Source organism: Engystomops pustulosus, chromosome 1 (assembly GCF_040894005.1).
Source record: "Engystomops pustulosus chromosome 1, aEngPut4.maternal, whole genome shotgun sequence".
Lineage (NCBI taxonomy): Eukaryota > Metazoa > Chordata > Amphibia > Anura > Leptodactylidae > Engystomops > Engystomops pustulosus.
Window position 1 is genome coordinate 274,095,470 of NC_092411.1, and position 24,730 is coordinate 274,120,199.

General features: G+C 43.2%; 1 protein-coding gene across 7 annotated transcripts in view; it reads left to right on the top strand.

Annotated features, from left to right (window-relative positions):
- CTBP1 (C-terminal binding protein 1) overlaps window positions 1–24,730 on the top strand; it is a 280,570-nt gene that overhangs the window by 240,246 nt on the left and 15,594 nt on the right. For 5 of the 7 annotated variants that reach the window (XR_011849920.1, XM_072126236.1, XM_072126235.1 and 2 more), the window contains one exon: window positions 17,932–18,086. Coding sequence is in view for 6 of the 7 variants with exons in the window: in XM_072126236.1 (XP_071982337.1) it covers window positions 17,932–18,086 (155 nt within the window). In the remaining variant the exon portion in view is untranslated. Of the gene's footprint in view, window positions 1–309; window positions 425–1,229; window positions 1,362–17,931; window positions 18,087–24,730 lie in introns of those variants that run through there. The other 2 variants (XM_072126240.1, XM_072126238.1) reach the window with 2 other exon arrangements.

Below are 24,730 nucleotides of genomic sequence, written 5' to 3' on the forward strand. Positions count from 1 at the left end.
TCGCCACATTAAAACTCATCTCATTGTTCTTTTATTTTGCTTGTTACTTGGTGGATACATTGTTGTTGTTGTGCTGCATGTCCCTTCCCCCTCCGCTGTCCCCGGCTTTTGTGTGTGTGACTCAATGAGAGGAGAGTGCGGGGTTTTTTTTTCTCCCCCTTTTTTGCAGAATACAAGGGATTATTTATATTGCAGCGGTGCTGATGGAGCGTTATACGGTGCCGGAACCGCTGGCCCAATATCCCATCTTGGTGCAATGCTCTAAATTTTTCCTTTAAATTTTTAATTTTTTTTTAATGTTTTTGCATCTGCCATTTTTGCTTGAATTTTTTATTTTTTTGTTGTTGTTGTTGCATGGATTAAATTCTGGCTGCATGAAAATCGGGTTTTTAAAACTTGTTTCTGAACGCTCTGTGGATTGCAGGTAATACTGTCTTGCTGTAAGGGGAGGGGGTGGTGTTTACATTTTTTTTTTTTAATTTTTAAAAACATTTTCTGATATATATATTTTTTTTTTTCTGAAGGGCCTTGTTTAACGCTGTCATCCGCAGCAGGACATAGGCCCAGGGGCCTGTTGGGGGGAGAAGGGGTTAAATTTCGACTGGTTCTACTACAATTGACACATGTTGGTTTCCTAGCTGAGGTTTTTTTTTTTTTTTTTTTATTTGGAGACTGAAAGGGGAACTGGCTTACTCTCCTGCCCTCCTTCTTCTCCCCCCACCCCCTTGGCAGTAAAGCCACATTAAGTTGAGATCATAATCCCAGTCTAAAAAAAAAAAAAAAAAAAAAAATAGTGTGTGTGGCTATGTGTAAAAAATTTTGTTTTTTTTTTTTCGGGAAGAAGTTTCCGAGAGAGGAAATAAAAATCTGTTCGGTGGAAGGGGAGAGAGGGAAAAAAAAATACTGCTAGGATCAGCATAATTTTTTTTTTTTTTTGGGTAATGCAGATTTGCAGCGGGTTTATGCTGGGAGAGGAAGCCAATATTTTACGAATAATTAATTTATTTTTTATTTTTTTTTCCCTTGTGGATTTTTTTTAAATTTTTCAAAAATTTTTTTCATTTTTTTTTCGTAGAAGGATCTTCTTCTGAGATGGATGTGTTTCATCTGTGCATCAGATAAGTCCTTATCTGCCGTAGGATCTACGACTATTGCTGGTACAAGGAAAGGATATTTTTTTTCATCTCTGGGATTTGATTTTTTTTTTTTTTTTTCCTTTTAAATTTTTTTTTTTTTTTTTTTTGGCGTTTTAAAGATTAAACTGGTGTCTTGGAGTTCGTCGGAAGGAGCTTTGCATCTAGTGGTTTATTTGGTGCTTAGAATGCACGCCTGGAACTTTTTCCCCTTGGCGGCGGAAAAATGTAAGTTACACTCAAACCTACTCTTCGAGGGGGGGGGGGGGTTGTATAGATTAACCCCTTTTCTACCAGGGGGTAGGCTCTAAAGCACACAGTATTGTTGGGGATAGCCCTGAAATTTCTTTGCCATATGTCACTCATAGTAGTCACTGGGTAAGGGGTGAGGGTGTAACGGTGGGTCACCAGCTCCTTTTACATGCGTGTATTGCGCAGCCATCGTCTATACGTTACGTTGAATCCTCTGTGACCCATTTACTGGTGTTTTTTCAAAATTGGAAAGTTGTTATTTTAAAAAATCTAATGTACAGTATTGTTTTATATTTAATTTTCTGTTGTTTTTTTTAAATTTTTTATTTAAAATTTTTTTGTTTTTGAGCCCCTATTATTAGGGTCCATCTGCATCTGTTAACATTTCACACCCCCCCCCCTCCTCCTCCTCCTCGTCCCAGTTCGTTGAACAATGGCCGATCATTGTATCGACCCTAAAGGCTTTGCTGCTTTTATGATCCCTATTAGCATATAAAGAGGCCCACCGCTCCTTCTAGAAGGTTTGTTCTATAGGGTGGAGGCTCGGAAGAATTCACGGTGTCCAAACCTGTTTCACGTTTTTTTTTGAAGGCGACAAATCTGATCATACTACCCACAATGCTTCGGCCCATAGGGTTTTTTTTTTTTTTTTTCACTGTCCCTGTAAACAAATGGCGGCTCTTTGCTCTGCTTGTGCCTTCGAGGAATTTTTAGATTGTGCTTGGTTGATCTGCCTCTCCTTTGCAATGGCTGTGGTCAGAGTTCAGCTGGGTCGGATTTACATGTAGTAGAATGTCCCTATTGTTCCCTCCTGTGTACAGATGTAGCATGGCTCAGATTTTGTCAGGAGTGGGTGGGGGTCTTAATTTTGGCATTGATCGTGGTGGTGACCTCACAATGGGTGATGTGTGTATCCATGTCGTGTAGTGGTCTGCCAGTACATAAATCAGGAGACGATCAGTGATCAGCCGATCTATCGGCGCTCGTTTGAGCAGCCTTTCGATTGTCCATCCTGTATTGGATTGTTGCCTGCATATAACACTTTATACTAGATCTGCTTCTAACATTGACTTTTTTGGGTCATGATGGTCAGCAACCTGTGGCTCTCAGGTTTATGGTACTACAGTTCTCAACATGTGCACATGTTAGGGGTCGTAGCTTGATAATACAAGGAGCCTGGTCATTGGTTGTCTTTTCATTGATGAGCATTAGTTCCAACCTTTAGAACCCGGAAGGAACTGATGCTCATCATATATACATAATATATAATATTTGGCTTGTCGTTGCTTGTCCCGGCATGGCTTTATAAATGACCCCAGCCTCGTAGTTGAAAATTAACCAAAATTGATTAATCATTTAGATGTCATTTCTGAATTTTTTTTTTTTTTTTTTTTTTGAGCCTTTCATTACTACTCCTGCAAGGCAGTCATGAAAGTGTTTTCGAGGAACCCCACCCTGAAGTTCTACATTAACCATATGCAGACTATTTTTTGTGCCTTTTTTTATTAACCCTCTCACTGATGACAGCATTTGGTTGGTAGAATAGGTCTATTTGAAGTACAGCAGAGTTGACAGCTGGTCGGGTATTTTTTTTTTAAATTTTTTTTTTACCCCTCTGTAGTCCATTTTGGTTTATTTTATTAGAATTTTTTTTTTTTTTTTTTTTGAACTACAGGATGTGAAGTCAAGCAATTTTACAATAACACAAACCCACCCACCACACCCAACTGTGTTAGGTGTGGAGGGGCTGGGAGGGAACAGCTCAAAATCCATGTTTCAGCATTTTGTTCTAATCTGGATTTACCGCTTATACAGAGAGGGGCATAGAGATCTGTTGTTGCCCACAGGGTAGATTTTGTGTGGCTAAACATGGCCTCGGATCTGGCCAGGAAAGGGTTATGTTAAGGATCTCATAGGCAGGACGGCACGGTGGCTGAGTGGGTAGCACTACTACCTTGCAGCGCTGGGGTCCTGGGTTTGAATCCCACCCAGGTCAACATCTGCAAAGTGTTTGTATGTTCTCTCTGTGTTTGCGTGGATTTCCTCCGGGTACTCCAGTTTCCTCCCACACTCCAAAAACATACTGTTTTAGATTGTGAGACCCATGGGGACAGGGACTGATATGACATGCTTTGTGCAGCGCTGCGTAATCTGTAGGCGCTATATAAAGAATTATTATTTATTTTTATTATAGAGTTACCCATATCCCAATAGACTTACAAGAGAATGTAACCTTGATAACAAGTGCAGACTGAATTTAAGATGCCCCTTTCAGAGGTGTGGTATGTTCCTTGAAGCGTAGTTTCCATCATCCAAACACCTGGTCGGGATTGGTCCCGTAGTTACAACACAAAAAGTCATTGATCCATGGGCACTCAGGCTGTGGGGTGGCACAAAGTCACTAAAGACAACCATAAATATTAGGACGCCCCCATAGCTCATTTAGATGACAGCTCTTACTCTCCCCAATGGTAGGTTTTGGAAAGTGGGTGATTGAGCAGTCAGATTTTGGCTGGCTAAGCATTTAGTACGTGGGGGTGTAAGATGATACCATTGGTCCCCAAGAGGCTTTCCACTTTTCCTTGTTCGGACTAAGCTGGGCAGAACTTGAGTGACATCGTTGCTGGCCGAACAAGTCAGAGGTGTGAAGTCTCTCCTAGCTTTCACTAGGGACCAGCCCATCCCCGATATTTTGGGCACACGGTGGAGCCGCCTTCTTTTCGTGTGTAACTTTGTCTGCTCATCATCCCATTTTTAAAAGCCGCTTATGACGTCTAAGACTTCTTGAGATGCAGCTGTCAGCTATAAAGAAGCGGCTTCCCCCACCTTCATCTGTAGGAAATCCCTTACGACAAGCTGTCAGTGGTGGTGGGGGGAGTCATAGAGAGGGTCATGTGTCACGAATGTCATTGTGCTGCCATCTTACAATGGGGCTTGTGTTTTTTTTATTTTTTTTTTGGATCAATTTTTGTGCTAGTTTTTGTAGTAGTAGGAGGTCCTATAACGATGGCCAAGGGGTTGTTGGCTAGGGGTCCTATTATACAGACTGATGCTTGGTAAATTAGGTGATCGTGTGATCTATCGGTGCTCGTTTGAGCATCCTTTTACAATGTATTATGCATCCTCTATAAGTTATAATGTTTTGGCCCCGATAGAAGCCACCTCCATATTGTTACCAGTCTATACAGGCAGTCCCCAGGTTACATACAAGATGGGGTCTGTGGGTTTGTTCTTAAGTTGAATTTGTATGCAAGTCGGAACTGTATACTTTATCATTGTAACCCCAGCCAAATTATTTTTGGCCTCTGTGACAATTGGATTTTAAAAATGCTAGATTGTCATTAGAACCAGAATTGACAATAAAGCTTCATTGTAGACACCTGTTTATTGTAGTCTAGGACTAAAGTACAATAAATTACCAACATCCAGAGGTCCATTTGTAACTAGGGGTCGTCTGCAAGTAAGGTGTTCTTAAGTAGGGGACCGCCTGTACCATTTTTATACAGGAAGATTTGCTGCCAACATTGATTTTTTATTTTGGTCAACCTAAACATGGCATCGGCTGCCAATCGAGGGACCGTTTTACGAAGACCAGTGATTTGGGAATGAACATTCTTGTGGAGACACATTTTCCCAAATTGTAGTTGTATGTAAAAGGCCCTTTATATTATTTTAGAGTCTGTGCCATTTTGTACATTTTGATCAGGATTCTTGTATATGGCATGAGGTTGGCTTTTTTATTTTATACAGTTTTCAATAATCTTGACCTTTAAGGGTTCCCCTCCCTCCCCCCCACAAAAAAAATAGTGGGTAGGTTTTTTCTTGGTGGTCAGTACGGTAGTTGTTCATCCAGACCGGGTCCCTGAGGCCTAGGCCTGTACATCAGCAGCACTGGAGCCGAGAGGTAAAATCTCTCATATGAGGATTTGATTGAAATTATTTTTTTCTCCTAAAAACCCTTTTTTCTAGATTTGTTTTCTACTATTATACATGTATTAAAACTGTTTGTTTTTTTTTTTTCCTTTTTTTTTCTTTCATTTTGTATGTTTTCGTGGTTGACTTGTTATCACCGCTGTAGAATATTCAGGGATTTGCTTCCCCCGAGGGTCCTTGTGTATGGTTAAGGATACTGTCCAATTGATGTCTTGCAGGCGTTATTACATCCTTATTTAGCGCAGTAAGGAGCGCGGGGAGTTGATATATGACCTTGGGAATAGAAGTCCTGCCGCAGCTCGCAGCTGGGAGGTTGTAATATGGATTGTTTTTCCTTATCTCCCGGTTACAGGGTGGGCCCAACCTGGTAATAAATGGGGGGGGGGCATCAGTTGAATTTGTCATGTCAACGATTTCTATAGGATGGGATGTATATATAGCCATGAAATACAAATACATGGATGAGGAAGACGACTCTTTAATGGAATCCGCCATATTGGATGTCATCATTGTTGTACATCTTTCTCAAGATTATCTAGCTCTGACAGAAGGGGGGGATTTTGTCATGGGACAGACGTGTATAGGATAAGTGTCCCCGGCCCGGCTCCATCTGTGATTATTCTAACCCTGGTCCATCCAGATAATGCGGGCATGGCGTGCGCACTATATAGCAGCAAACCGGCTGATAACCTCGTTTCAGGCATCAGACAAATCAATAATTGCCTCGCTCCTCTATATACCAAGAATCGCCTTGGGGAGGAATTAGAGAAAATCGGCCATAATTACCCAGCAGAAGGCGCCCAGAACGTTTCCACCCAGGGCTGCGGCAAACACTGCTGCAATGATGAGCGTAGACCGTGATTACGGTGAAGGAAGTAGAGCGCAACCTCTTAGGGATCATTTCACCCCAAAATAATAAGGAAACCGGCAGTGCGTAGAAGTCAACAGGGATTTTGGAAACTGTCTTAAAGGAAAAGCTCAGATTTTGATTGGCTGACTGTTTCTTTATAGAATTCTGCCTGTAATGTCACATGTAACCTATATATAAAATGTAGGGCACAGTGACCAGGCCCCTCGCCACCAAACACTGTGGTGTCTTCGAAATTTTGCCTACCACCAACCCTGATCAGTTGTTTAGAGGCTCAGTGAGCACTGACTGATATTTAAGATGTATGGGCACCTATCACAGGTTGGTGCGAGGGGGTTCCTGTTGTGAACTACATCATGTAAGTAAGGGTTACATTTTTAAGATCCGCCATGTTTAAGACAGTAGCCGCATGAGTCGACAGAGGACCGTGTCATAGATGTTTCATTCTAATGGATCAAATATTCCACAATATGGAGATGCCCATGGTGGATAAACCATTAATGGGTCCTCCACTAGTGTGAAGTTCTGCCTGGCTTGGACTTCTCATGAAGTTGATAGCAGCTTAAGATCAATATCTTTCTTGAGACGTCTAGTTGAAGATTCCTTCTTTTGGTTTTCATAGATGTTTGGGCTCTAATACAAAATCTGTGCATCCTCTATAACAGTGGTGGCGAACCTATGGCACGAGTGCCAGAGGTGGCACTCGGAGCCCTCTCTTTGGGCACCCAGGCCATCGCCCAGCACAAAGGTCAACATTCAGGACTCAAGACCTGAATCAAGGAGGTGTGGACAGAGCTTGATTATCATTGTAGCCTTTTCTCCGGACCCATGATTCATCCTGTTAAGAGGACTTTAGAGGGAAACTACAATAACAATCCAAATTTCTCCTTTCTCTTGTATTGGTGTAAACAGGGCGCCAATATGTTTGAAACCTGTGAATTACTTTAAATTGGCATTTGGCACTTTGTGAAAATATCTGTCTTTTGCTTGTAGTTTTGGCACTCAGTGCCTAAAAGGTTTGCCATCACTGCTCTATAACATACCTGGTGAATTTCTTCATGGTGTTTCTGACCGTCTGAGCGTCTTTCAATTTGGCTGCAACTATTTTGTTAGGTCATGCGATAAGAGGGCCAAAAGTAACGTCCATCTGTTGTCCGCTTCCCGGCAAGTCGTGTGTGGTCAGTAGATGACCTCATGGCTTTGTCAGTACTGTTCTTGTTTTTCAGTAGATTTTGTGGACTGCAAGCCATCTTCTAGTCCTGTAATATCTGTCAAAATTTAGAGCCGTTATAAGGATTTTTTTTTGGGCTTCTAACTCTATTGTGAATTGCCCAATGATTTAGGAGTCTCTTGCTCTGCAGGACTTCACCTGCCCTTTCCATTGACTTGACTTGTGAGGCTTTATTTTGCCTATGGGGACGTTGCAGTAAACCTTAAACACTTGATCATATTTTCATTTATTTTTTTAATGGCTTTTTACTAGATTCCAACCAAAAACGTTTTCTTAGCTCCACCCTCCTTGGGCAAAGATCTTGGTGGGAACCATGAAGATCCTTCCCGTTAGTGATACTTTGATGCGTGTCCTGGTCCTTAACAAGGAACCTTGAGGAGAACGTTGGGGGGGTATTAGTTTTTTCATTGGACTAGTGGGTTGGGAACGTTTGGAGAGATTTTTGGTTATGTTGGTGGTTCTCTCCGTTGACATCTATTCCTGGACATCTCCTGCAAGTGATGGGATGGATAGACTTGTGCGTTGTAATTGTATGAAGTGTTGACTAGCGTGGTACTTTTTTTTTTTTTTTAGGGGGAGTGGGAGTCTGAGCGTTGCATCCCGAAGGAGATGCTCTAGTCCAGTTCCTAAAATTTTGCTTTCCTTTTAGAAGGGGAAAAAAGGCACCAAAGTGTCGTCCTTTACTGCACAAGACGCGGCATTGCTGTGATGCTGCCATCTCAGATGACTTCTCCTCTGCTGCGAGCGCCTGGTTACATAATATTCCTGGATTTGAAGCTTGGTGGATGTGACATGACCACTGAGTTTATTCTCTATGTTCCTCTGCCTGCAAGCAAACTACTCAGATTCCGTATAAGTGGGGAAAAAAAAAATCCATGTTTTTGGTTAACCCATTTTTTTCCCTCGTTTTTTTTAGGGTACTGTGGGAACCTGCTTTCCTCGGCTAGCTTGTCTTTCAGCGCTGTGACCTAAAGGAGTGGAAGACCTATAGGGGCAGTACTGTATAGTATGGCCGTCTTCTACTGCATCTACAGAGCTGTTGCGCCCATTACCTCAGTATAGCAGAATTTGTTTCATGTGACTATATAACATGGCCACCTGCCGAGCTTCCCTTTACACCTCGCGTCGCAGTACTGAAAAGCCTACACGGTCCTATAAACGGTAGAGCCTGCGGTGTAGCTGTTGCCGGAACGTTGTAAGCAATTGCTACGCAGCCGAAGGTTAATTGAAATTCAATGTGTGATTTGCACATCTTGTATTTCGGTTCCAGCAGTTTCTAGCTAAGATAAAGGGTGATAAATAAAAAAAAAAGCAATCAAAGCGGCGGTGACATTAGGAAATGTCAGCGCTAGATGTGGCGTGTCGGCTCTTTTAGTAAAGAACACTCAGGAAAGCTTTTAATGTCGGGAGACCGTGTGCTGTGACCTTACAATGTAGGCTCCACAAGAGTGGGGGCTTTAAAGAGGCTACCGCGATTAAAACATGGCGCAACGCTTGTCTGAAGGTTGAGTGGAGTATTGCACTTCAGCGTTTAGTCAGTGGTGCTGTAATACCAGGCCCAGCCATAGACTGATGTGGCGCTATATCTGGTCGGAGCAGTCTTGTTTGCCTAAACCCTATTACATGGTTATATAGGACCGAAATAGTATGACCTATCGTATCGCCAGGCCAGGAAAGAGCTCGAAGCTGCTTCTGTTTGAAAGTGAATGTTTCTGGGGGAGATGAGGGCGATCCTAGTAGTAATTAGTATACGTAATAGGAGTAATTAATATATTAATATAGGAGTAATTAATAGGAGATGTGGGATATTTCAGTTATGACTACGTTGGGAGCCCAAGGGGTATGTAGAATGGTATGGTCCATGATTGATCATCACTCCATTCTCCCCTATTCTGTGTGAAGGGGATTTGTCAATTGGGAGCTAACCCATGCAAATGTCCGAAACGGAAACTAGATTGTGGTGTGGGAGTCATAAGTAGAGACATGGAGAAGGGGGAATTGCAAATTTGTACCTGCAAAGGTTTGTCTCCCATTAGTTTTTTAGGGCCCGTGAGTCCACATCACTGATAACAAGTAGGGTAAAAATACCCCCCTCCATTGCATAGCCAATTGCAGTGTAGGCATGGTATGGCCGTATTATTTGGACGCTGGATGGCACAATGATTATGGTATGTTTTGTGTGTACCATGTGACGGTATTATTTGGGCACTGAGTAGCAGAATTGTCACGGCGTATGGCATGATTTGCGTGTGTAGTGTTTGGCACTTCATGCTTTCTATATGCACTTGCCATTTTGGGTACTGGCGGTAAGGCGGTATAGCCTGAGCACTGCTGACCACTAAGTGTTTGTCAGGCCGCGTTCACACGGTGCATTTTAAGACTCAATCCAAAAGCTCCAAGTGTGAACACTGGCTGAGGTACCTCAGCATGTGATCACGAGGGGAGCCTATCGAGTGCAAATCAAAATGCGCTGTGTGAATGTGGCCTGAAAGTTATCCCCCACCCTGTGTAAGCTGCTCTGCAGGAGTGTGACATCGGTTGGGGGTTTTCTATGTCTCTGTCTTTAGAGGTTGTTTTTTTTTTTTTTTTTTTTTTTTTTGTCAACTAATGTCTCCTCTCTCCTCCTGTTCCCATGACAACGGTTCACGTAGGATGAAGACATGTATGTATATATGTTATAGGTGTGTCCATATTTGTTATATAGGTGGCGGTTTATGTACACTATGCCATATGTCGTATAAATGAGGGCTGAAGGCCCCTTGTGACATCTTGGTCTGGGTTCCCATGGCAATGCTTCTTGGCCTTGTGGTTTGACAGCTTATGCTTATAAGAGGGATGCGGGGCCGTACATGAAACATCTGATTGCTTCATTAACCCCATGTGTGGTAACATATAGCGCTCAGAGAATAGGGGATGCAATGTTGGTTTGTTGTGTAGAGTCAGAAAAGGTCCAACCCTGTCCTAGCGGTGTCCTCCATTGATGAGGATGATGGACCGCTAGGCCCGACACATGCCGCCGTGTCATAGGGGCTTGTGATGTATCTGCCGGGCTCATTTTTTTATTTTATAGAGAGCATTTCTGCTAAATTTTAAGGTTTTGCTCTACATTTTATATCCCTAAATTTCCCTACCCCAGACCTGCTTAGGTGATGCCTTAAAGGTCACCTGTAAAGTCACAGACCCTGGCACATGGAGGTTGACTGTGCACTTCACCGAGACGCCCTCTGGGGTTGGTTTCCCTATAATAGCTACATCGTATATAGTTCATGTGCTTTGATTGGCAGAGAAGAGTCTAAAAGGGGGAGCAACTAGTGATGGGAATTCCGGCTCTTCTTAGTGAGCTGGATCATTAGGCTCCGCTCACTAAGAAAAGCCGGCTCTTCTGGCTCCTGAACGGCTTCCTATTAAATATATAATAATACTTTTCGTATCGGGTTAAAGGGGGCGTGGTGAGCTGGTAAGGGGCGGGGTTCACGTCAGTTCATGCTCATTTGCGAATGGCACATGACTACGAGTAATGAGTAGGACTGCAGTTACTAGGTTTGCGGCCCTAAACCAGTGCAGACCCTGACTGGTTCCCTATCATATAATAATATTATTATTATTATTATTATTATTCCTTCAAATTCCGTAGCTCTTTACAAATCAATCATTGACATGAAATGTGTACGGTGATCTCCTGACAGCAGGTATTGGATTGAATGGGGACATGCCAGAATTTATACCACTTTGGCTCTGGTGCAGACACAGGCCTCATCCTAAATTCGGCACATGGCCTTGACCAGCCTCATGAATATGGCAGTTGTGAGATCTTCTGGGTTAGCTGCACATACTGTAGTCCTGGCCCAAGCCGGTTTATCCTTCATTCAAGCCGTTGCCACATGAAGGTTGCATCAAGTCGATCATAATCTAAATGAGGCCTAATTGGGACTCGAATTGTGTCTTTGCTTTGGCTCGACCCCCCCCCCCCTTCTCCTCCACTCAACAAGTATTGCCCCTGGCAATAAGTAGCTTTAGGTGGCACACACCTTTTTTAATAGACCCCAAGTTAATTTTAATTTAATATTCGGAGAACCGGTTCTTCACTTCTTGTAATATGTTCTAACCTTCCAGTGGGGGGGTGAAGGACTTCTTGGTTTTACTTGGTTACATGTGATTTGTAGGAGACCATACAGAGACATAGTGACCTGCTTTGGTAACGGGCCACTTGCTTTGAGAGTCCCCTTCTAACCTGTCAATATGGAGATGGGCATTAGTCCCCCTATTTGAGTAATGCCTCAAATCCCCCTCACTGTCTATGTAAAACACTGGATTAGCACAGGTCCTCGATTGCGAGGGACCCCTAGAGGTGAGCCATGAACCGGCACAGCCAACATTGGTTTCTTCTCGGCAACTTGTAAAGCCTTGCATGGTTTTCTCTATCGTAGTATGAACATGGACGTAGATTTTATTGGTAGCCTCTCAAATATTTTTTATTTTACTTTTATCAGTTTTGTATATTTCAATAAGGTAAGGTCTTAATTCCGCATCATGTCATTAGGCTTCCTGAAAGTCATGCTTGATGTCAAGGGGGGCTGCCTTAGAAGGTAGGTAATAGTGGCGTGGTTTTCCTTATCCCATTCTGGAAAAGCTATTTGTATATTTCATTTTATATTTCATTAACTTCCCCTTTAAGGTTTCTGATCCCAGGTTGTAATTGCAAAAGATATTTCTTAATATTTCATGCAACATATTATCAACATCCTACTGGGAATTTTAAGTGTTTGTTTTTTTTTTCATGTTTTTGGCCTGTAACAAATGTAATATTTTTCCAGTAAAAACAGACCCTACATATTTGAGCTATTTGGTGACGTCCAGTCAGATGTACGCGGGTCAGTCCAGCCATCTGGGCTGAGTGCTGGGTCTAGGTCCAGTTCAGCTGCACTCAGTTGTTGCCAATTTGGACCGGACCTTGTTTTTTTGCCGAGGCCAAGTGGTTGAGTGACTTTGAATAACTTTACTTGTGTTTTCCAGCTAGCTCGTATAACGCATAATTGGTCTTGGTCGGATGATGTCGGGCGTTGCTTGTGACCAGATGTATGGGCAGGAGGGTTTGGGGTAAAGACCAAATGTTACAGTATTTTTAGTTTGTTCTTTTTGGTGGCGTTGGTCCATAGTTGGTTAGGATGGACTGTAGTGATAGGGCTGGGCCTAGATGATGGTTTGCTTAATTCCAAAACTTCATACATTTTTATCAAATCAAATTTTTTGGTCTAAGGGTAGATTCATACATCTGACCCTAAACGGTTTACTCCGCAGCGCCATCCATGGAATAATGGTCGTGCTTGGTATTGTCCCTACACTTAAAAGGGACTACTCGTGGGGTGGCGTGACCGCTTCCATTCATTGATAGATGAGGTTTTCAATAATTGAAGCCGAATTGATGTTCCTAAATACCCCTTCATGGTATGGAGAGGTTTTGGAGACGAGCTTGTGAAGGTCAAGATTTTTTTTTTTTTTTTTTTCTAGAAACCCGATATGTCTCATGTTGTGTCTGGTATCAGATCTTTGCTTTTATTGAAGTGAAAGGGGCTGAAATGCAATACCACACACAGCCTGCGGATAGATGTGGCGCTATAAAATGTAAACCTGTGGAGGCAAAAGTGCATGTAAGGTCCTTGGATTTGGTTTGCAACCACCAAAATACCTTATTGGTGGTTTTTTATTTTTAGATTTACTCAGAGGCGGTGGTTTATGAAATCGGATAAAACACCCAGAACACATTTGCTATAATATGCCTTCAAGTGAAATACAGGTTTTTCTCGTCTCCTTTATGAAAGGCATCTCCTTCCCACTAAGAATTCCAGCAAAGCCTATAATCTAAAGTCAATAAGCGCTGGGAGATCTTATCCTGATTGTTTTACTACAGCCCCGAGGGGAGAAATTGTGACAAACAATTACAGCGTTAAGATCTGGGTGGAGACCTTGGCGGCCATAACTAGAGTAGTACATGTGGGAACGTCTAGAATGAGCCTTGATATGAGTGTATTCTCACCACGAGGGATCTTTCCTTAAAGGAGCTTAAAGATGGCAGTTTTTTTACTAAAAACATTGGCACAACTGTCCACAGATGTTACGGAGCCAACTGGTTGACGGAGTTGAGGTTTTTTATTTTATTTATTTATTTCGAAAATTCTTCATTTTTAGGTTTACACCCAGAGATTTATCGGCGCTTCCGATTGTATTGTGGCGTAGAAGGACCGTAATAATTTTTGCGCATTACAAGAAATTGTTGTTATTATTGAGACTATGCCCCTCCAAGTCATGTGGGTGTGGCTGACCGGAGTGGGCCGGGCACGGGGCAGCCTGAATGTTTTTTAAAAACCTGCGAAGCCTTGTTCCCAGGGTTTTTACGCACTGCCCAATGTATACATAAAGAGGCTTATGTTGCTTGACGTATCTGGCTTAACATGGGGGGAGCGGGGGGCCTTGTCAAATGCCGGCGCACAATAAATTCACCCCCCGCCCCACAGTATTGGTGCAACAGATTAGGATGATGGGGGGAGATTTATCTAGTGTAAATCTGAAATAATTGCAACGCCTTGTGTACTGCCAGGCAGGGGCGTAACTTAAAGGAGTGGAGAGGGTGCGGTCTTAACAGGGTCCATGAGGCCTAGAGGGCCCATATGGTGTATCTTTCCTATATCAGAAGACTGGTACTATAAACAATACGTTATAATTGGGGGCCTGGTGTGCATTTTGCACTAGGACCCGGCAGCTACAAGGCACACCACTCCTGCCAGGCATTACGATTGTTATCCCCTTTACACCACCTCCACCCCAAGGGGCAGGGAGGGGCAGCCAGTAGCACAGTGGGCTGGACGGGTGGAGCAGGATCGCCCTGCCTACTCGTTACTCGTAATAAATGTTTCCCCATAGAGGTGAGATTTCTCAGTCTCCTCTACGTGTTGTGTATTTTCCTTGGAGCTCAAGTCCTGGGGTGTAGTCCTAGGTGTTGGACACTCATTCTTCTGATATTGATGATCTATTCTAAAATTATCAGCAACAATATTTTGTATAGTCACCGATTAAGCTCCCAAATTTCCAGCAAACTCTGCCTTTCCATTGAATGAGTAACTTGTTCATAGAGGTGGTCCTCCATATTCCTTACTAGGTGTCTTTAAATGGATGCCATGACTAAGGGTGCATAGCGCACCAGAAACACGTTGGCTATTTTTCCTCGTGTGTGCATTGTAAGAAAATGTCTGCTGATTTTGGAAATTAAATAAAGCTTCATAGAAGACGGAAGGAATTTAAACTACACTGGTGTGGAGCTTCGTTTTTCTTTCGTTTCGATACCACAAGAAACTTTTTCTCCTGCGGGGTGTGAAGTGCAGGACACATCTCTCCGTATGTGGTGCACGGTCAGTTTTTCACATATAGTTGGAGATGAAATAAAAAATAGAAGTGGTTATGCAAGGTCATGTTTTTGCAGTATGTGGAGGTCTCTAAACTTGAGGTAGCCAAAGCTTAGGATGTGTGAAGATTAAGTTGTGGAATTTGAGGCCCTGGTGTAGCTTGGCATTGGCTGAAGACAAAGTAGCTTTTAGGTACTCCTCTGGTGGTATGATGGGTAGCCCAGGGCCAAGAACTGTCCCCCCCCCCCCAGTAAATGGGTAGCCCAGAGCCAAGAACTGCCCCCAGTATACAGGTAGCCCAGGCCAACGCATGCCCCCAGTATATAGGTAGCCCAGGCCAACGCATGCCCCCAGTATATAGGTAGCCCAGGTATATAGGTATGATGACCTCATTTCGGCTTGATCGCTTAGTACCATCCTAAGTGTAGGCTATATGTTCAAGGTGGCCGTCACACCGTCCTCATAGGTCCCCAAAGCTTTGTTTGGAGGCACCTTCTCTATATTCTCGATATTTTGTTAGTTTCTTTGAATAATCTGCTCATCTACGTAACCATAAATTTTGAAGGCTACTCGTGGTCGTAGTGGTGAGACTTTAATTACTAATATTCCCTGCCATGATTCCTGATCGAGGTCCAACCTTTTCCTGTAAAATTGGCACTCGTCCTTCAGTAGACTTGATAGAGGTCTATCACTGGCTTCGGGAAAATATTTTTATGAAAAAACTAAAAAGGGGTCTTCACATGGTCTGTATGTGAACATGTGGGGTGTAAGGGCAATTTAATGTCCTGGAGAGGCCACTGGGATGGTAAAGAGGACCACACCTGTGATGATTCGGAGACTATAGACCTTTATGTTGGGACGTGTCGTATCGGGAAACGGGCAGGCCTTGGTGGTTTGAAATCTAGAAGGTATTCTCTCCAGCACTTACTTGCCTTACAGTCTAGGCCTGGGAGCAGATTGTGGTTGAAGCACAATTCTTTTCTTGTGTGGCTTTTCCCCTTTATATTGTGTTAGCAGAAGTCCAGCCAAACTTGTGTCTGTTGTGTTTGGATTCGGCTCTGTTGTTTCTTGCCTAATCGAAGCAGACCAGTCTTTATTTTTCCATTCTTTTTTTTTCCTATTTTCTTTGCCTTTACAGTGAACTGGATTGTTTTTAGGTTTTTTTTTTCCTTTTTAACTCTTTCAGTGAAGTCATATTGATGACTTATTTTTAGATCCTTCATGTCGATTTTACAATAGGATGTAATTTTTAAACTTGTCCAACTTTCCAGAAGATCCAAATTTATCTTGGTTTTGAACAATTTTTATGCTGGGCTACTTTTAGATTCCTGCAATAATTTTCTAAAGGGACACCTTTTTCTGCGCTGCTTTCTGCTATGGCATCTTCTCTATTCATCTATCTAATCGCATTGGGCTGTCTACCGCCACTCTACTCGGACCCCTAAGAATAATTTAGATGGGCACATCCGTACAAGTTCAGACTCTCTTACTTTATACTTATGGAGTGGAGAATAAAGCTGGAGTAGATAACACTTGATGGTTCTGTCTCTGACTATGTTTGTTATGCTGAAGCATCATGGGATTAATAGCATAGCAAAGTGGGAATAAATGTGGTTGGTGAGGTGTCTATAAATCAAGACTGAGTAGTTATTTTCCTATTGATAAGCCTTGGAGAGGTTGTACACTGTGTATAAAAGAAGCACAGAGTGTGAACAATCGGGTCAGGGCTTCAGAGTGTTCCTGCTGGAGGTCCTCTTTAATAAACCATGTCTCTTTATCCGAATAAAAGGAATTGGTTGAGCTACGCCATTTTTATATATAAATTATTGAAGGCTGCTTCAAACTCTGAGTTGTTACTACTCGTGGTGTGAAGTTCATGCAAGGTATTAGTGGTACCGATCAGTGACTACACTAGTAACGTCTGGATTTGTCATGTCATCGGAAAAGTTGGAATAAAAGGGGAAAAGTTCAGAGCCCTGGCCGGTGTCCAAGAGAAAGATGGGAAAAGGCAGTGCCGTTGTTTTGTGTTATCCTGCGTGAACTTGTTCCTGGTAACCGTACACTCCAGGTTTTACATCCGGAAACCAAAGAACTTCTATGGGCAGTTTATCAAATCTCTTGCTGAAGGCAAACAATTCGTGAGGGTTGTGGGTACATACTAGAAGGTCTGTGGTGTCATGCATCGCCTTTTACTTGGTCTTCAGAAACAAAAAATTCACGCTATGCAAAGTTTTTTTGTTAAAATGGATCTATTAAAAAAAAAAAAAAAAACATTACAGCGTGAGGCGCCTATAAAGGAATGTGAAGTCTAAGTATTCCAAGTATTCATAAGCAAGTCATCTGACCTCAAATGCTTCTCGTAAAAAAATGGGATTAGGAAAATTTCGGGAATGCGGAGAACATTCTATGGTTGCATTATGTTTTTGTTTTTTTGTTTTTTCTAAATATATGAAGCCTAAATGAGAAAAATAAAACTGATGGAATTGTCTCGTATGACCCATGGTCGGAAAGTCACCAGGGACTCCTTTGAACTTCTCTTCTGTGTAGATGTTCCACCACCTTGGTTTTGGCATAATGCAACTTTTCCACGAGGAGGAGTTTCCGAAGAACTTTTTTATGAGCAAATTTTTTTATTTCAACGACAACGAAGTTCTAATTTATTCAAGGTTGACTCGTAAATTCCAATGAATTATTTGTTTATGGAAAAGGTCTCAAATTTTTTTTTTTTTTTTGTACCTCCATTGGGTGCAGGTTTTTTTTTTTTTTTATGAATTCTAAAATTTTATAGAATTTTCTTGAGCATCTTGTTGAATTGAAATGCACATTAGACTAATCCCAGAATAACCAGACTCTTGTATTTAAAACTTTTTGTAGACTAGATTTTTTTCCTTTTTTTCTCCTGATATTTCCTCTCGTCTCCGAATGTTTAAATAAGTAATTAAAATAATCTGACAAAGTCAACACAAGTAGATGCATCCACTTCCTGAGTAAATAAATGATTTCATGCCGGCCAGAATTGTTCACTCCATTTCCTGGTCATTAATTATATATATTATGCTCTTTCTTAAGAACGTTTCTCCTAATTTTCTTTTCTGTTTTTTTTTCTACCTTCTATAGGCATTCGACCTCCAATAATGAATGGGCCCATGCACCCGCGGCCACTGGTGGCCCTGCTGGACGGCCGGGATTGTACAGTAGAAATGCCTATCCTCAAAGACGTAGCCACAGTAGCGTTCTGCGACGCACAGTCTACACAGGAAATTCATGAGAAGGTAACGCAACGCAGACCACCCGTGTTATCCTACTGATAAGCGCTGTGAAACAATTACATGCTATGTTTTTGCAGAGTAGCCCGATATATTTGAATCTGTGACACAGGTTTTGTATGGGAGATTTGGTTGGTCATTGTGATCCAAGCATAACCGCCTTCATTCCCAGAGTGTGTGTTTCCCCTCATCCTACAACTAAATACCCTGGATAAAGTACAGTGGCTTGTTGGCACCCCCTACCCAACATCCTGCACACATAACATGCTGCTCCATTATGTTAACTATAGATTTTTAGAAGCTTTAAAGTTTAACTACGGGAATTTTTTCCAAAAATAGATAGCTCTTAGGATTTAGAACAACTTTGCTGAATGTAGGTAATCAACATAATATGCACTTTCTTTGCTATCCGTCTAAGTTTAGCCTATTCCTGCAGTAGCGGCTTCCCCTGGCTGTACAGGTAATCCATGTGAAACTGTCCTGTAAATAACTCTACAGACTTACATTGGGGCTCACTCTGTAGGAAGGAGGTGGAGATCATGTAACGGTGCTCCTTGTGTGTGTTACTTAGCAGGTGGATGCAGAAGTCTCCTACACAAGATGAGGTACAAGATCTCCCCTGTTCCCTATCACACTGCCTGTGCTCATGGAGCAGCCCCTCCTCTCTGCTGTAGTATTAAACCAGAAGTTTTCTACAGCTTTTACTTGGAAGGGGTGGGGCTGTGGAACAGCTCAGCAAAGCCGAGCGAGGACCATTGTCCTCTTTCTATGGTCAAAACGACACACAGGTTCCCTTTAGTCATTGGCCAGACGTACTAGTCCATACTACATACATTTTACCATTACAATACTGCCCCCTGTGGATAGAAACAGGATATCGATTGGTTACTGACCAGAATTTTTTTAGTAATACATTCTGCCTGATGGTCATATCTTCTGGTAGACCTGGAGAAATGATCAAGGACCTTGCGAAATTAGAATAAGAATTGACCCAGTGTTTGCCCCATTTCTGCATCGAGCCTGGGCCCGTCTCCAGTGTATTGTTATGCCTCCTTGGCCGGTAGCCAGTGCTCGGAGTCTTTGGTCAAAGGAAGTCCATTAATTTGTGTGAGAGCCCGATGTGGAGGTGCTGATTTGGCAGGTTGTCCATGATGCAGCGGCGGGTGAGGGCATGGAAATATAATGGCATTGATTCCTCTCTCTTGTCACTTTGCTTTCTCTGCGGCGCCTAAGCTTGGTGTGGAAGCGGGCCAGAATGGATGTCAGCGGGCCGCGACGTTACAATGGATCGTACCCCCATGCAAAGGAACTTTTATGTGGAGTGTACGTAGAAGTACGACCTGCACCTATTCTAAAGAACGGGGACAGCTCTTTAAAATGTGTCGGGATTCGAGGCAGAGCCAAATTCCAAATGGCTTAGAGGCTCCTTTTGGTTTTATGGTCTAAATTAACTGGTTATTTGCATATAATTTGCATAGTGGGCTGGAAAATGGACTACGGCTCAATGAATTATTCTTCCGTATGGGTGGTCAGTTATTCCTAGCAATCGTTCCTACCTCCTCATTGGTGGTCGTCAGGAATTGTACAAAGGGATTTTGTGTAGATGAATTAAGAGGTAATTTTACAGGAGGTGAAAGGATGCAGGTTCCCACCAACCTTTATCACCACCTGAGACCATGATCAGGGTGTTAGGCTCAAGACTATGTTTTTGAATCATACTTCAACGAATGTTTAGATTTGTATAAGGTACAGAATGTCCCAGGTCAGGAGGAACAAGTCCGAATGCCGAACCCTATCCTACACTTTGTCGTTACGATATATGAAAGTTAGAGATGAGTGGAACCAAACTTGCTACCCTGCAGTGCCAAGATAATGCCACCATATGCTGCTACAGGAAATACACCACCACATACTGCCAAGATAAAAAGTTCAACAGGAAACATGCAATCCCTATAGAATTCCAGCCATATACTGAAACTGCAAACGCACCATCCACCATATGGTGCCCAGATAATGCTACCTTATATTGTGACATCGGCATACTGCCACCATATAGCGTGAAAATAGTATGCTGTATCAACATGGAAAGCCTTCTCGACTGTAAGATCTGTGAATGTGTAGAACAGCCGAGCTGAGGAGCAGAGCACAGCAGAGAGCTTGTTAACATTTATGGAAGGGAACACAATACTATATTATAAAATAACCCTTTCCTCTCGTGCCACCCCCTTTCCTCTCGTGCCACCCCCTTTCCTCTCGTGCCACCCCCTTTCCTCTCGTGCCACCCCCTTTCCTCTCGTGCCACCCCCTTTCCTCTCGTGCCACCCCCTTTCCTCTCGTGCCACCCCCTTTCCTCTCGTGCCACCCCCTTTCCTCTCGTGCCACCCCCTTTCCTCTCGTGCCACCCCCTTTCCTCTCGTGCCACCCCCTTTCCTCTCGTGCCACCCCCTTTCCTCTCGTGCCACCCCCTTTCCTCTCGTGCCACCCCCTTTCCTCTCGTGCCACCCCCTTTCCTCTCGTGCCACCCCCTTTCCTCTCGTGCCACCCCCTTTCCTCTCGTGCCACCCCCTTTCCTCTCGTGCCACCCCCTTTCCTCTCGTGCCACCCCCTTTCCTCTTCTTTCTTTGGCTGAACACGATCGACATTTTGGTTTTTATTTTTTTTTCCGACCATATTAACTATGTAACGTAAAACACTCCTACTTGCTGATCAGCCTAACTTCCTGATTTGTGGGGGTCTCAGTCCTGAGACCCCCACAGATCACAAAAACAAAGGGTACTGATGGGGTCCCAAGTACCTCCGTTGGGCACCTCGTTGCTCCGTCAGACTAATGGAGCAGATGGCCGTGCATGACCGTTCTGCTCCATTAGTCTGACGGAGCAACGAGGGGTCAGATGGACCCTTCGTTTTCACGATCTGAGGGGGTCTCAGCACTGAGACCCCCCACTGATCAAGAAGTTAGGCCTTATCCTATGGATAGGGCCTAACTTTCGTTCGTGGGAAAACCCCTTTAAGAATAGTGTAGGGGGGGATAGTATGGGGATCAGAGCTGTATCTTGCACCAGTCCACGTGTCCATCACATGATTTGGACAGTTAAGAGTTTCTATTAAATGACAAGCAAGCGGAGATGGTGAAATCCATGCAGAATGGATACAGAAAGTATATTGTAGAATTTTCTAACTACTCGTATACAAAGCCAGAATTTCCCCTTTTAGAACATGAATTTCCAGAGAGGGGAAGGACATGTAAAGGTTCAACTTCCCCTATCATTGGGAAATTAAGTTATAAAAGAAGTGATTTTTGCTTCTGTAAAGGTGTTTAGGAGAGAATAGAGACTTGTCACTCCGGGCGGGTGTAGGAAACCCCCTAGAATTTTCTGTAGAGTGTATATACCAGGCATCAGTAACGCTGCGTGGTGGAAGTGAGCTCATCATCCATGAGGGGAGTGGTAGTCGCCATAAGTTCTCAAATGGAATTTAAAGGGGGTTTCCAGTAAAATAGCCTGGGGTTCTACAGGGGCCACATAGTAATATACTTCAAACCATCCAATGATCAGCTGCATTGGACTTCCTGGGCGTCTCCAATATCACAGGAAATGCTAGCAGAGGCTTCCTAGCCGATCCATGGTGATTGGCTGAGCAGTTGTGAATAGTGTTTCCTGTGGACGCCCAGTGCAGCAGGGAATGGGAAGGTAGATCACTTTTGTTGTATTGAAGCCTCTTGCAATCGAATGATATGTTACTGGAGGATACGTTCTAAAATCCTTCTAAAATGACGTTGCCAGAGCCCCTCCGTTCTGTAGCTTCACAGGCTCATACACTGTGGAGAAGAACTTCTCCCCTTCCACTGTGAGATTACATCAGAGGGAGTGATTTAGAACTGAGGAAGCAGGAGGAGACCATGTAACGGCCTGTGAAGCTACAGCACGCAGGGGCTCATGTATGGCCCTCTGGAGCCCTTCTGGCTCATTAGCATGATTCAGTCACCGCACCTGGATCTATGGGTAACTCTGTCTTTTTCTTTTCTTCTTTCTTCTTTTTTTTCTTCTTTTTTTTTTTTTTTTTTTATAACGGATAATAAGATTTGCATAATTTGGGTGATCCTGTACAAAAATTTGTTTCTAAAATCTGCTGCAAATTTTTATTTTGCCAATGGACGCCAGTTTGAATCTCATAAGATGTAGCAGCGCCACGTTATCTGCCTGAAGCTTCTGCGTATCCTTATGGCAAGCCATCTTTGATACATTGTATTCAAATGACAAACACAGCACTGCTGCTCCGGGTGTTTTTCCATGCGGATCCCGGGTGTTTATTGCTGCCACCAGCGACAAAGTGAGATTTGTTTTTTTGAGTACAGATCACGGAGCCTTGGAGGATAATGGGGAAACCACCGCGCTGCTAATGATACACTCGTAGAGCCCATTGTGTCTGACGGTTGTTTGCAAATACGAGCGTGTCAACGTTTTGCAGCCATTTGTGCGCAGCTATTGCTGGAAATGTCTTCAGCGGGAGGCAGAGAGCAAGTAGATGATGACTGCGGCCTGATCTGCTTATATTAGGGAACGTGGGATGTAACACTGGGGTCCCCACCGCGCTCCCGAGCATTACAGGCCTTTAGGGCTGGTGCGTCTCATGACATTATGGAGCTGAGTGCCGGGAATGTGCTAGTGGCACAGCACTCAGGAGCGGCATCACAATGGTATAATACCTCCCCCAGGGGCTAATGTCTTATTCTAATGTATGCCCAGGACTAGCGCCCCCGGAGGCCTTACAGGACACAAGCGCCCTGATGCTAATTGGACTCGTTGTGGGATGCAGAAGGGGTTGTTTTGGCCCATATATTAAAGTCTTGTGATTTGATTGTTTGTTTGGTTTTTGTATAGCTTCAGTCTACACCGAAATCCATCCCTCCCCAGAGTAGCCCTCAGCCTGAATCTACCCAGACGTATCCCTGTGTGACCAGCGGATAATATGCATCTCAAAACCTTGTGACATATTGTGTATAACTGCAGTTCTATAAAACATTGCTTATTCTGTACTGATCCGGAGTTACATCCTGTAGCTCTTTTATTATAATATATAATATTAAACATAACAAAAACACAAAACATAAAACAAACATTATGTACAATATATACAACAACTCACCTGCTGGTCCAGCCTCATTCACACCTAGTACCTGTGAGTTACATCCTGTATTATACTCCAGAGCTGCACTCACTATTCTGCTGCTGGTGCAGTCACTGTGTACATACATGACATTACTTATCCTGTACTGATCCTGAGTTACATCCTGTATTATACCCCAGAGCTGCACTCACTATTCTGCTGCTGGTGCAGTCACTGTGTACATACATGACATTACTTATACTGTACTGATCCTGAGTTACATCCTGTATTATACCCCAGAGCTGCACTCACTATTCTGCTGCTGGTGCAGTCACTGTGTACATACATGACATTACTTATCCTGTACTGATCCTGAGTTACATCCAGTATTATACCAGTCACTGTGCACATACATGACATTACTTATCCTGTACTGATCCTGAGTTACATCCTGTATTATACTCCAGAGCTGCACTCACTATTCTGCTGCTGGTGCAGTCACTGTGTACATACATGACATTACTTATCCTGTACTGATCCTGAGTTACATCCTGTATTATACCCCAGAGCTGCACTCACTATTCTGCTGCTGGTGCAGTCACTGTGTACATACATGACATTACTTATACTGTACTGATCCTGAGTTACATCCTGTATTATACCCCAGAGCTGCACTCACTATTCTGCTGCTGGTGCAGTCACTGTGTACATACATGACATTACTTATCCTGTACTGATCCTGAGTTACATCCAGTATTATACCAGTCACTGTGCACATACATGACATTACTTATCCTGTACTGATCCTGAGTTACATCCTGTATTATACTCCAGAGCTGCACTCACTATTCTGCTGCTGGTGCAGTCACTGTGTACATACATGACATTACTTATCCTGTACTGATCCTGAGTTACATCCTGTATTATACCCCAGAGCTGCACTCACTATTCTGCTGCTGGTGCAGTCACTGTGTACATACATGACATTACTTATCCTGTACTGATCCTGAGTTACATCCTGTATTATACCCCAGAGCTGCACTCACTATTCTGCTGCTGGTGGAGTCACTGTGTACATACATGACATTACTTATCCTGTACTGATCCTGAGTTACATCCTGTATTATACTCCAGAGCTGCACTCACTATTCTGCTGCTGGTGCAGTCACTGTGTACATACATGACATTACTTATCCTGTACTGATCCTGAGTTACATCCTGTATTATACCCCAGAGCCGCACTCACTATTCTGCTGCTGGTGCAGTCACTGTGTACATACATGACATTACTTATCCTGTACTGATCTTGAGATAATTCTCTTCCCAGCGTGCAGGTTAGAGGGGTTTTGTCTGTGTGGGTATATAATAGATAATTTTATTTTAGATTTTTTTTTCTGAATTTATAACCAGAATTATCTGCGCTTTTCCTGGTCACTGTTGCCTTCCGGGCCCTGGATACAGGTGTATCTGGTATTCTCGGTGTCGGGGCTCAGGTGGCCGCCCCCCCCTCTCATACTCTCACTTTCCCCACCCTTTTTAATTGG